We start from the raw sequence: 13195 nt of genomic DNA, 5'->3' as shown, positions 1-13195 counted from the left end.
TTGGGTCTCTATATATTGTAAGTCATTGGTGCCCTTTTTATTACAGTAATGTTTTCAAGGAGATAAACAGCTCCGAAGTGATTTTGCCAAGCATTTATGACATGGGTAGGAATCCTGTGGCGCTCCAAGTGTTGTTGGGCAATTCACATCATCCCTGCCCACTGGCTATGCTTTCTGAGATTTACAGGGGTTTCAGCAACAACATCTGGAAGGCTACAAGTCCACCATCCCTGGTATATAACCTCAAATGCCTAACTTGGTAGCAATGATGCAGACAGTATGTAAATTGAGTATTGAAATTATAAAGCTCAATCCCATACTTGCTTAGCTGGAAGCAAGCCCCAATGATCTGAATGGAACCAGCTCTCAAGAAGATACGCACAGGATTGTGTTGTCATTGTATACACATATTCTATAAATCTTACTCACACATCCACAAGTAGTACATAATCTTTACTGTCTTCTGGAATTCTACAGGAATGTCTACGGAGAAATCCTGGTAAAAACAGGGTCCCACTGGGAAATTCCCAGGTAGTGGAGGCCAATTGTTCTTTCTTCCTGGAAGAGCAAAAGGTAAATATTTTGCTGAATATTAAGGGTCACTTCAAACAATTTTTAAAATAACAGTTGAAGAAAGAGCTGTGGATCTTCTATCACATGCCACACACACACACACACACACACACAATTTCCTACAGAGATATAACTGCAGCAGCCTTGAGATGCTACCAGTTAAGATCTCAGTCCTGAATCCAAGCAGTAGTGATAGCTTCATTCACTTCCACTTGACACTGCTAACAAGGAAATAAACACAGACTTTAAAATAGTGAAAACAAAATTTAGTGCTAACACATCCTATTTTATCAGCACTAATACAGAACATGTGAAAACAAAGTCCAGCTGCTTACTGAATATACAAATAATAAGGCTTCACATGTAAGAACCTGAATTTTACTTAAAAAATAAAAACCCTGTCTCTCCACAAAGTGACGAATGCACTTTCAGATTAAATGGAATGCTCATCAGACTGCAATCCTATATAAACTTTGCAGGGAGAAAGTGCCACTAAACGCAAAGTGACTTGTATATGAGTGCACAGAATCTGAGTTTCTCTACTTAGAGGTTGCTATTTCTCCTGCTAATCTTGTTTACAAGGAAAGTTATCATTGATTTTAAGGGGTCTTCTATGCAAGTAAATGCTGCACTGACTAGATTTTTAAGGTTATCATCTCTCCTGGCAACTGCTTCTATCTCCTTCAGCAGACCAGCATTACACCTCAGCTTAATTTAACACAGATAATAGAGGGCAGTAATGACCCAATAAAAACCAAACTCTGTATTTCCCGTTTAAATCTCCAAGCATACATAAAACTGCAGTAATTAAATTTTGTCATTTCTGTTTTAAGAGACAATTGGCAGGAACTTCAGAGCTCCAGAAACTGCATTTACACTAACTCTAAGCACTGGATTAAATGGTTTCCATAAGCACAACATTTTGAGAGCTGCAGTCTGTTGAGGTATGTTTAAGGCCTACCTCCCTGCTGGTTGAGGCTCTGTATCTCTCTTTCCCTGCGATCTAGTTCAGCTGCTTTTCTTTCTAATTCTTCTTGACGCTTAAGGAGTTCAGCCTGGGCCAAGGCATGTTCCTGATGGGGGAAAATTGAGATATAAGGAAGTAGCACCAATATATATATATATATATATATATATATATATATATATATCCCCATTTTGATGCTGTCATCAATAATATTAAATATACCTTTGCAATCTGTGTGTAAGCAGGTGGTTCCTCAGTTGGTTTCATTATAGCTGGCTGCGTACTGGGCACATTGGGAACTTTGACATTTCCTGGTGGTGGCTAAGAAACGAAAAAAACAGAACAATTTCAGAGTGGCTCTTGGATACTTTCAGAAAATATCTTACAGAGGCATTCAAGATGTACAACAGCCCTTCTAATTAGTTGACTGGTCAACTCTCTACATTTCCTAAACTTTAGATATAAGTAGAAAAGTTGCAACATACAAATGATATCTGTCCATATCACTATACTTTGCTAAACCATTTATATTGTTTGTGTATTTATTTTACTTCAATGTAAATCATTTAATATAATTATTATTGTACTTAATGTGCTTCTATATATATTTATTTAAAACTGCTTTGAGATCGTCAAATAGTAAGTGTCTTATAAATGGAAATACTACTATACTACTATCAATAATAATAACAGACACCCTAACTACCTCATCTACATTTAAAATGGCTACTGATATGCAAGATAAGTAAAATGTTATATTACTGTATAGTTAGAATAATAGAACCACAAATTTGTAGAGTTGGAAGAGACTACAAGGGACCAAATCCTTGCTGTGATAGAATATTTTGCCCAATATGTGGCTCTAACCCACAACCCTGAGATTAAGATTCTCATGCTCTACTGACTGAGCTATCCCTCAGGGCATCAAGTTGCTTGCATTTGATGACCTGCAAGCAAATGCAGAAAATGTACTACTGCTGCCACATGAAATGTTAATCTTTGTCTATATTTGTATTACAAATATCTTTACATGTTTTACATGTGGAATTGTTTTATTTGAAACTTTTAATTGTCTTTTTTACACTTTTCTTGTGTTATTATTATAACTGTTTGATTTATTTTATAATTGTATATTTTATTGTTGTAGCTCACCCTGGGACTTTATACTGAAGGGGAAGCAAACTATCTAATAAAATAAACAAGTTAAATAAATAGCCTGAAACAAACAGGAACTGTACTCCGTTTCAATATACTGTGTTAAGTAGTTTCCACATCAAGGACCCGTTCTGGGGGCTGGGGTTGGGCGAAGCTAGGGCTTCCCCTGCCCCCAGCCACGCAAGCTCCCAGAGCGATGCCGAAGCTGCGCACAAGCTCCCAGATGCACGCAGCTTCGGCATCGCTCTGGGACCCTTTCTGGGGGCTGGGGTTGGGGGTAGCTTGGGCTTCCCCCGCCCCCAGCCGCGCAAGCTCCCAGAGTGATGCCGAAGCTGCGCGCAAGCTCCCAGATGCACGCAGCTTTGGCATCGCTCTGGCACCCATTCTGGGGGCTGGGGAAGTGCGAGCTTCCCCCGCCCCCAGCCCCGCAAGCTCCCAGAGCATGCTTCGCGCAGCTCTCGGCAAGCTGTGGGAGCCCGGTGCGACTTCGCGCTGGGCTCCCACGGCTTGCGGAGAGCTGCCTGTTCTGGGGGCTGGGGTCGGGAGAAGCTCGGGCTTCCCCCGCCCCAGCCCCGTGCCTGGGGGGGGGATAATTTCCCCCCTTTATTCCCCCCCCCAAATCTAGGTGCGTCCTATGGGCCGGTGCGTCCCATCGGGCAAAAAATATGGTAGATGCAAGAGATATTAAGTTTCATAGCCTGTTCTGTAGTATAAATAGCTCAGCATAGAAATTCCATGAACAATCAAGATCTTTTGGTTGCATTAATTAGCATGGTAAAAAGATTGTTTTCGTTTACTGCACTCTTCCTCGTGCTTCTAAAGTGTTCTATTTAAACTCAGGCCACAGATATAAACTTCTAACTACTAACCATTACCTAGCTGTTGAGAAAATGAAATATATTTCTCTCAGAGTGCCACAATATTATATACCTTGATGGTCAGTTATTACTTGTGTTGCAGCAGCACAGAGACCCTTCACAGGATCAAAAAGCACATACAGTACCATATTTTACTGTGTATAAGACTAGCTCCCCCCCCCAAAAAAAAATAGGTTTAAAATTGGGGCTCGTCTTATACACGGCTAGTGCTGAGGGGTGTTTTCTTAATTTGGAGTCCCCAAAAATAGGGGGTGTCTTATAAATGGAAATATACAGTAATATAGATTGAAATTGCCCCTGCCATATAATGTTTACATTGCACCAAGTTATTGGGGTGGGAGGAGATCTACAGGACACTGAAATTAAATGTAGCCAATTTTAAAAATGTTAGAAGCTTGCTGTTGCATACAGTCTTCTTTTAAGAACAAAGCATTTCCTCAGTTTCTTCGACCAACCAACTAACCTTATGGTTGTTACACAAGTAACCAAAATTTGGAGAAATATGTAGGATGCTTGAGGATGATATAGTGGTATAAAAATAAAGACAGCAATTGCGTGGTTAGGTCTAGAAATACTTTACATCGGGCAACCCAGAAGTTAGGAAACCTCTATTGCATTTTAGGTGTCTGGCAAAAGCCATTTCCAAAGTTCAGAGGTGAGCTCAGATCTATGGGAAACCAAACCAACAAAGAAGATGAAAGAGGAAGCAGGCTTGTGGGAACTCCCAAGGTTTGCAGAACTGCAATAACAATTAGGAAAACCTGTTTGGGGGAGGGGGTAGAGTCTGCCAAACCAGCCTGATGATGATTAAGCAAACTCAGTGGCCACAGAATCCTGACCAACTGTTGAGGGTTGAGATGGGGTGGAGTAGGCAGAAAATGTGTTGGGAAAGGAAATAAAATGGAGTATACTAGATGGAGCAGGCCTGGCTAGCACACTGAACGGAGGTTTTTATTACAGGTCTCACCTGTCATTACAAGATTACCCCTAGTTCAGATTTTGAAGTTTATAATCAGTACCAGAGGTTAAGATATAAAGTTTTCTTTCTGTCTTTCTTTTGTGTGTGTTTGTTTTGCTTTCTCCTTTTTCTATTTTTATTGAGATTAGTTTGGCTTTTATTATATTGTAAGTTGAAAAGTTTCAATAAAAAATATTATAGCAAAAAAAGAACTATCCAACACATCCTAATTCTAAAGAAAAGAGGATTATAATATGAAGCAACTTTAAGTAATGTTTCTGCATTTGTGCTGTGGGTAACAAATCTCATATTTCTGGCAGCTCTATCCTACTTAGAAGCAAGTTCCTCCAAGATCAATGGGATTTACTTCCAGGTACGTGCATACAGAATTGCAACTCGCCTGCTATTTTTACAGTAATGATTCTAACTGACAAACAATCCTGTGTACCTTGAAAGCACTAGCAACACATTTTCAACATAGGAAGCACAAAAATATAAGATCAGCAAGCCGGCTCATGTTCATTCCAACACACACAGATAGACAGCCTACTCAATGTATGAAATTTTTGGTGGAGCCAGTGAGGACAAGGGCAGAGATCACAGACCATTCCCCCTCCACACAGTCTTGGGACATGTGGAGAGGATTGAAGGGAGCTGGTCTAAATACAGAGTCATTTTTCCCTAAAGACATATGGAGTGCTATGACACAGCTTGCAGAGAGATTATAAAACACCTGCCCACTGAATAACTCCACTGGTAGCAATTCCATTCTTCAGCTGGCAAGTTAAGCAATAGCAGGAGGTTTCTTTTCAGGAACAAAGCAGTGATTGGTAATGAGAGTACCACTGAGGTATAAACACTTAAGACTAATGCAGTTCTCATTTTCACACACTTTTCAAAGTTGCATAGATAGGTTAAGAACCAAGGCACAGTGGTGTAGCAGCTAGCGTTGACTTAAGACTAGGGCAGGCATAGCCAAACTTGGCCCTCCAGCTGTTTTGGGACTGCAATTCCCATCATCCGAGACCACTGGTCCTGTTAGCTAGGGATGATGGGAGTTGTAGTCCCAAAACAGCTGGAGGGCCAAATTTGGCCACGCTTGGACTAGGGTAAGCACATTCAAAATCTTACTCGGCCATGAAGCTCATTAGATGGGCTTGGGTTAGTCGCATGGTTCCTATGATTAATAAATTGGAAGAGATGCATTATGTATGGTACCCTTTGGCTCCCGGACTTGCACTTTTATTTCATGTTGTCCCTTTCTTAGGGCAGGTTTACTTACACACACATGGAAGCTGACACTTAAAAAAAATCTGAACTCATTCCCAGGACAGGACTGTAATAACATAATGAAAATTGTGAAAGGGAATGGAATATTTTAAGAATAGCAGTGTTAAGATGCCTCTTCTAGTCATTAGCTTTTCATGAATGACTAGAAGAGGCATCTTAACATCATGAAAGAAAAGTTACTTCTTCACAATCACTCAGCTGCCCACAGAACTGAACATTCTCTTATTTAATTTCCCTTTCCACTGACAGGATTTGGTTTATCTCCGGTCCCTATTCCATTCCCACACAGTTTCTGGGCAGACTGCGCCAATAAATCACTCAGGGGGGAAAAGTTCTTGCTTACATCTCACACCCACCTCTTAGAAACATCAGCCGAATATAAATGAAATGGGACATTCCCCAAAGAGCCAGCAGCCTACAGGGCATCAAGCAGCTACAAGTAAGTTATTTAGATACAGTGAGTGATGAAAATATCTACAGCCGTTTCAGCCTCTTTGCCTTTACCTTTTCATGTGCTCTTAAAAGCATTTTCTGTCTCATTTAATCTTTGGTGCACCTTTTACCGCCAGATTTCCCCCCTTATGTATTCAACAGAAAAATAAGGTGTACTTTTTATACTTCCAGTTTAAGCTACATGTAATCCTCAGCCACATTATGTGCCAAGGTATGTAGAAGAACAAATCACTTTAAAAAGAACAGGGGACAACCCCCAACACACCACAGCACAATGGAGGGCATAGCATGCACATTTTTGCTCTCACATACACACACCAACCACTCAGCAATTACTAAAAATCATCACTGGAGTGCCGGCCATGTTAATTCTTCCCTTCTTTTGTCTCAGTGCACCAGTTTGGGCTTCAATCCCTCCAGCCCTCAATCTTCTCAGTTCACTATGAGAGAAAACTGATACTTGTAGAATGCCATAATTTTTAAGAATGGCATCTTTACAGTTGCCTTCAACAGGCTACTATAAAAATGACTGGTCATAACATAGGTAAAGGTAAAGGGACCCCTGACCGTTAGGTCCACTCGCAGATGACTCTGGGGTTGTGGCTCTCACTTTACTGGCCGAGGGAGCCGGCGTACAGCTTCCGGGTCATGTGGCCAGCATGACTAAGCCACTTCTGGCGAACCAGAACAGCAAATGGAAACACCGTTTACCTTCCCGCCGGAGTGGTACCTATTTATCTACTTGCACTTTGATGTGCTTTCAAACTGCTAGGTTGGCAGGAGCAGGGACCAAGCAATGGGAGCTCACCCTGTTGCAGGGATTCGAACTGCCGACCTTCTGATCAGCAAGCCCTAGGCTCAGTGGTTTAACCCACAGTGCCACCCGCATCCCGTGGTCATAACATACACAAGCTTAATTTGTAAGTTTATAAAGAAACTGAAGTGTCGCATAGATTTCCACATGAGAAAGGTTTATTTGATATTAAGAAGGATGCTTACTGTTCTTGAATCTGAGAAAGGGTTGTATTCATCTAATCCTGGAGGAACATTTCTCGTCACTTGTGTAACTGAAGGATCCTAAAGAGAGAGAGAAGTAGGTTACAGAAAGCACTGTGCACTGCATGTGCTAATACTAATCCCAGCCCCTCTACATTTAAGATTATAACCTTCTAACCCAAGTTTGTAGCTGTTGTCCAAAATAAATTACTGCTTTCCTAGAGCTCACAACACAGCTATCTAAACTGAAATAGACTAATTAGAGAGATCCCCTCTGCATTCCTTTTATTTAGATGAAGTTGCAGACGTTCCAACATTCCATCATTGAGCACAATCTTAAAACAAGCAGCATATGACAAGCGAAAGGAAAAATTACTTCTGGTTCACTAGCTTTCTAATCACCCTGATTCCCTCCCTTTATGTTTGCTCTGTAGTTCAGTCCCAGCAAATGCCAAGGAGTGTACACGGCACTATTAGAATTCTTAGGTTAGTTTTCAGTACAATAATGACTGAGTGAGCAAATATCACAGTTGTATTTCACAAAATAAACTACCTATTAAGAGTTATATATCAATTCCTACAACAGAGAAATTTATGACACCTTGCTTTAAAAAATAACAGTGCTAGAAGCTTGTAACAAATGTTAGTAATAAACAGAAAAATAGTTATTTTCCCAATATGATAATATTTTCACTTTTAGACCTGCCTTTATTTGATGTAGAAATAGAAACTCATTCATGTTTTCATTCTTCCTATTCTGTAGGTCACCTCATTTCACCCTGATCTTCTTACAAATCTAGATTAACATGATTTGTGAGATGCCCCATCTGTCACACAGCTGATTTATGAGGAATGCTGCTCCTCCTGAGCATATAAATGAGAGCTCAATTTTCAGCTGCACACTGTCACTGAGAAACTGAAATATAAAACACATATCCAATGAAATTTTGGAGGCAATGAATAAGCATATTTTCTCCTGCCAAAGCATGCTGGGCTCCTGTCTGTCACAATAGCCATCATTACACTGTGCAAAATATGAAATGTAGGAGACAGCACAATGTTATCTTCATATAGGGCATGAATCTGTCAAATTCTAAGAATGTATACAGATCAGAGTTTTTAGCACTCAACCACTGGGGACCCATACATACACAGAGAGAAGCAGAGCACATATACTTCAAAGCCATTTTTTAGTGACACCCCATATAGTCCACTGAAGGCTAAAAAAAAATTGGGGTGAGATGAGATATGTGGACCTGGCTCAGAGGAAGCATACCTGAATGTGCATATCCACTGTGCAAACTCCTCCCTCCTTTTACCCTATAAGCTGAAGTTAAACTTAAATCACATTGGCTCCCATACATTTCTGAGCACAATTCAAAGTGTTGGTGCTAAACGGCCTCGGCCCTGTCTACCTGAAGGAACGTCTCCACCCCCATCATTCAGCCCAGACACTGGGATCCAGCTCTGAGGGCCTTCTGGCGGTTCCCTCACTGCGAGAAGCAAAGCTACAGGGAACCAGGCAGACGGCCTTCTCAGTAGTGGTGCCCACCCTGTGGAATGCCTTCCCATCAGATGTTAAGGAGATGAGTAATTATATAACATTTAGGAAACATTTGCAGGCAGCACTGTACAGTATAGTTCAGCTTTCTAAGATTTAATGTTTTACTATATTTTTATATATGCTGGAAGCCGCCCAGAGTGGCTAAATTATTATTATTATTATTACTACTACTACTACTACTACTACTACTACTACTACTACTACTATTACTATTATTATTTATACTACTACTACTTCCATTATGCCTAACCCAGGGCAGCCCAACTCTTCACAGCAAGTAGGCTGCAAGAGTACTGTGACACAGAACTTGCAAACTTGAAAAAAAAACAATAACCCTGAAACATGCAACACATACTAGACTATTTTTAAACACTCTAGTATACCCATTGTTTGTGCAAGAAAAGAACCTCTGGAAAAGTGACTAGAAGGAACTTATACTGTGCTAAATAAGAGATCTTCAAGCTTCGGTAATGAAATTCTTGTGAATTTCAAAGTGCTTTGGAAAGCCACCTTTGGGTGAAATCAAGGAAGCTTTTAAAGTCATCTAGTTTTGGTTGGCTGAAATACTGATGACACTGACTTAGGACTGCTTCACCAAGCAAGGAAAAAAGAGGCACAAGTGATACATGCTTCCCTGCCATGCTTCCTGGTATTGTGTATAACAGCTCCTTGGGAAATAACATGAACCAGCTTTACTCATGCATTCGCTATTACTGCTTCCTTACAGTGTGCAAAATGGCTCCTAGACACTTCCAATTGCATATTCTAAGGACTTCAAGAGCTACCCTAACAGGAAGGGTTTTGACATTGATTACAGTCACCATGAAAACATAGCAGTCTTCAGCGTTATTTTTAGAGTACAAAAACAAAAGATTTTCTTAAGCTGGTTTTGATGCTTTGGAATTTGGCCAGAACTCCAAAGATGCATTTCAACACTGAAGTGATCCATTTGTGAATTATTGTTCTCTTGAAATTAACACAAAGCACAAAAACTACTACTTTCAAATAATCTGAAAAACACATCCCATCCTCTCCTCCTACTTCTTTAAAAATCTGCCATAACAAATTTAAAGAACATAGAAGTGCATTCTACACACACACAAAATTGGAAGCAAATCCCAGTGCAACTCTGAAGTAACGGAACTGTCTGCATTTTGTAACACTAACCCAGATGTGTAGGAATCAAGATCTACAGCTGCTGGTACTTAAAAAGTTTTTAGTGCCAGCCAAGCTCTAGGTGCTATTACACTGCAAGAGACCATGTGGACTGCCAACTCTTCAGTGCAGTCCCATCCCAGGAAGCTTCCTTTGGAAGCTTCAATTCTTTTTCACATTCCATCTTGTAATTAACTTGACTTCTGCACTAACTTGCAATTCAATTAGTTTTATCTGCTAGAAATACGGAGCTTGCATTAAGCGTTTCATTCAAAGCCAAACCTGACATGGCAGGCTAGCTTAGAAAGTTGAATAGACATTATAGCTTACACTGGGGATTCTAATTTCCACTGTACTTTATTCTTCCATGGCAAGTGAAACGGGACAGCATTAGCTGAAAGAAGACTGCATTAGTCCCCATTTTATGGGGGTGGGACGTGCATTTTTGCAAAATACTCGGCGGTGCAGAGGGCATCCACCCAGATTAGTTCACCTCAGCTGTCAGCTAGAAGGTAAAGGTAAAGGTACCCCTGCCCGTACGGGCCAGTCATGTCCGACTCTAGGGTTGCGTGCTCATCTCGCTCTAGAGGCCGTGAGCCGGCACCGTCCGAAGACACTTCCGGGTCACATGGCCAGCGTGACAAAGCTGCAGCAGGGGAGCCAGCACCAGCGCAGCACATGGAAACACCGTTTACCTTCCCGCTATAAAGCAGTACCTATTTATCTACTTGCACTTAAGAGTGCTTTCGAACTGCTAGGTGGGCAGGAGCTGGGACCGAACGACGGGAGCTCACCCCGCCATGGGGATTCAAACCGCCGACCATACGATCGGCAAGTCCTAGGCACTGAGGTTTTACCCACAGCGCCACAGCTGTCAGTTAGGGAGCTGCTATTACACACCACACAAATACACCACACATCCTTCCACAGCTCTTACAAGATAAGGAAGAGCCAGGAAGGAGAATTGATATCCAGAATGTGTCATTTTCCCACAATGCAGTGCAATTAGCAGCTGTTCCTTTTCCCCCTTCTGACATCTCATCTAAAGTCTTCAAGATGGGGAAATGAAAGAACTGTAACCTGCAGTCATATATCCTTAGCATCACATTCTCCTTCCTTGTTTACCAGAGACAGTGCAAGAACAGTCTGCCAGCTAGCTTCGCTCCATTAGCCAAGGCAACTGCAGTGCAGCTGGCTGGACTATTTCTTGGCAAACCATAGGTTGTTGTTTCTTCTTCTAGTTTCAAGCAAACCAACTCATGGTTTACACTCCTGATTAAAAGGCCCATCATAGCCTAAATTCAAGAAGGAAATCAAAGTCCTAAGGAGGAGCTAGATGCAGTTATTAATGCAATCCAAACTATTGTGTCCCTTGTGTTCTGTTTCTCCCTAGATGAAAATAAAATAAGGCAGGAATTAGCTCCATTGCATTTTACTTTTTGCCAATTTCACTCCAAGGTAAATCTAGTAAGTCAAGGCACATAATTTCAAATGGTGTTTGGTAACATAAAGGAACTTAATGCACACAAGTGTCTTTCTTCTGGTCTCCTGCAGGCAATTTATACTCTAGACAAATGGCTATTTCCAGGCCCAAAATGTTATTTAAAGATAATTTTCTTTTGAAGTCTAACTTATAATCTTAAAATGATGTATTTAGAAATGAAATGAATGAATTATTTTTATTGACATAGCTATGGCAATGGCAATTTCAACACAAAACAGAATAGGGGCATACAGGGGAATCAGATACCATTGTGCTTACCATTTACATATCTAAGCGAGTTAAACCATAATAAATGTAACTAAATAAGGTGGTCATATGCAAAATCAATAAAATTTTGATTCATGTAACTTCTTCCCTTTGGCTTGCTAAATCTGCTTCTCAGGCTTCAACAGTCCTTGTAATTTATTTTTTCTTCATCTTAAAGCTAAATTTAAGCAAAATATCCAAAAATGCTAACAGATGTGAACTAAGCTACAAATTAATTATAATTGTGTACCCAAGCTATCAGCCCATTCTGTCAAGTAGCAAAGATTATTTTAATGGCTTAATACAGTTTGGTTCAGTCCCATAAACTTGGATACTGTAGTTGTTATAGATGCAGCCCCATAGCTACGGCTGTTAAAAACAATAATTGCTTGGAAGCATATTTGTGCATGTTCATAACGCACAGAACTCTGCCATGAATCCAGCACAACAAATGATGTGCTGTTTAGAATTTTAAGATCAACCCTGATTGGAAAAACAAGTGTGAGGTTAACACCTCTTAGGCATTATTAAAGCCTCATTTAGTATTCCCATACCTGTACTGTACAGGCACAATTGGTTTATCCTTTAATGAAGTGTAACACAGTATCTAGCAATGAGAGTTTTGCAGCACAGTCTAAACTGTATCTACTCAGAAATAAGTCCTATTTAAGTCTGAACTAAAGTGTCTGCTGAATTCAATAGGACTTAGGTTCACAGTAAGTTGGTTCAGGATTATATCCCTAACAACCACCATGGAGGATATACTATACCTTCGGTAGCACATAAGCATTCAATAAAACTTGTAAACAGAAATGAAATATAAAGCTTGAACATTAAGTAAGCATTCCCCCAAATCATTAAACCAAGATGATGCATATATCAGGCAGGAAAGCTTCAATGAAAAAAAAAACCCTTCATTTAAAATCTACTTGCAATCAATTTTAAACTCAGCTTTATGTTTAATTAATGGAGACCAAATCTGGCTGGTAGAACCGTTGGTTCAGATGACTGAGGGGTTTACATCAGGCTTCCTCAAACTCGGCCCTCCAGATGTTTTTGGCCTACAACTCCTATGATCTCTAGCTAGCAGGACTAGTGGTCAGGGATGATGGGAATTGTAGCCTCAAAACATCTGGAAGGCCGAGTTTGAAGAAGCATGGTTTACACCTTATCTGAACAAAACCTAGTGCAGACAAGTGGTTTATGTGTTTTGAACAACAGTTACGGTGCATATATTTTATCAATGTACTTAATGAAGCTTGGAATTCCATCAAAAAGACACACCTTTTGACTTTATATATAAAAGTCAAAAGATTTCTGCTGAAACAATAAGTTTCAATGGAAAAAGAAAACTCAGATTTTGTAGGGATCATGGTAGCACTGCCCATCTTAACTTTCATTTTGTTGGTGTTCAATCGCAGAAAATTGTCTATCTACATCGTACTTATAACTTATT

The 13195-nt window shown here is 40.3% G+C and overlaps 1 protein-coding gene across 1 annotated transcript in view; it reads right to left on the bottom strand.

The window, feature by feature from the left end:
* SCAMP1 (secretory carrier membrane protein 1) overlaps nt 1–13195 on the bottom strand; it is a 29538-nt gene that overhangs the window by 10665 nt on the left and 5678 nt on the right. The window contains exons 2-5 of the mRNA XM_083703665.1: nt 7274–7351; nt 1763–1861; nt 1535–1646; nt 430–558 (exon numbers count right to left, since the gene is read on the bottom strand). Coding sequence (XP_083559791.1) covers nt 430–558; nt 1535–1646; nt 1763–1861; nt 7274–7351 — 418 coding nt within the window. The remainder of the gene's footprint in view (nt 1–429; nt 559–1534; nt 1647–1762; nt 1862–7273; nt 7352–13195) is intronic.

The sequence above is a fragment of the Podarcis gaigeae genome (genome assembly GCF_964106915.1).
Source record: "Podarcis gaigeae genome assembly, chromosome: 11".
NCBI classification, from domain to species: domain Eukaryota; kingdom Metazoa; phylum Chordata; class Lepidosauria; order Squamata; family Lacertidae; genus Podarcis; species Podarcis gaigeae.
The sequence above is the reverse complement of the archived record's forward strand: the minus strand, read 5'-3'. Positions and strand labels throughout refer to the sequence as shown.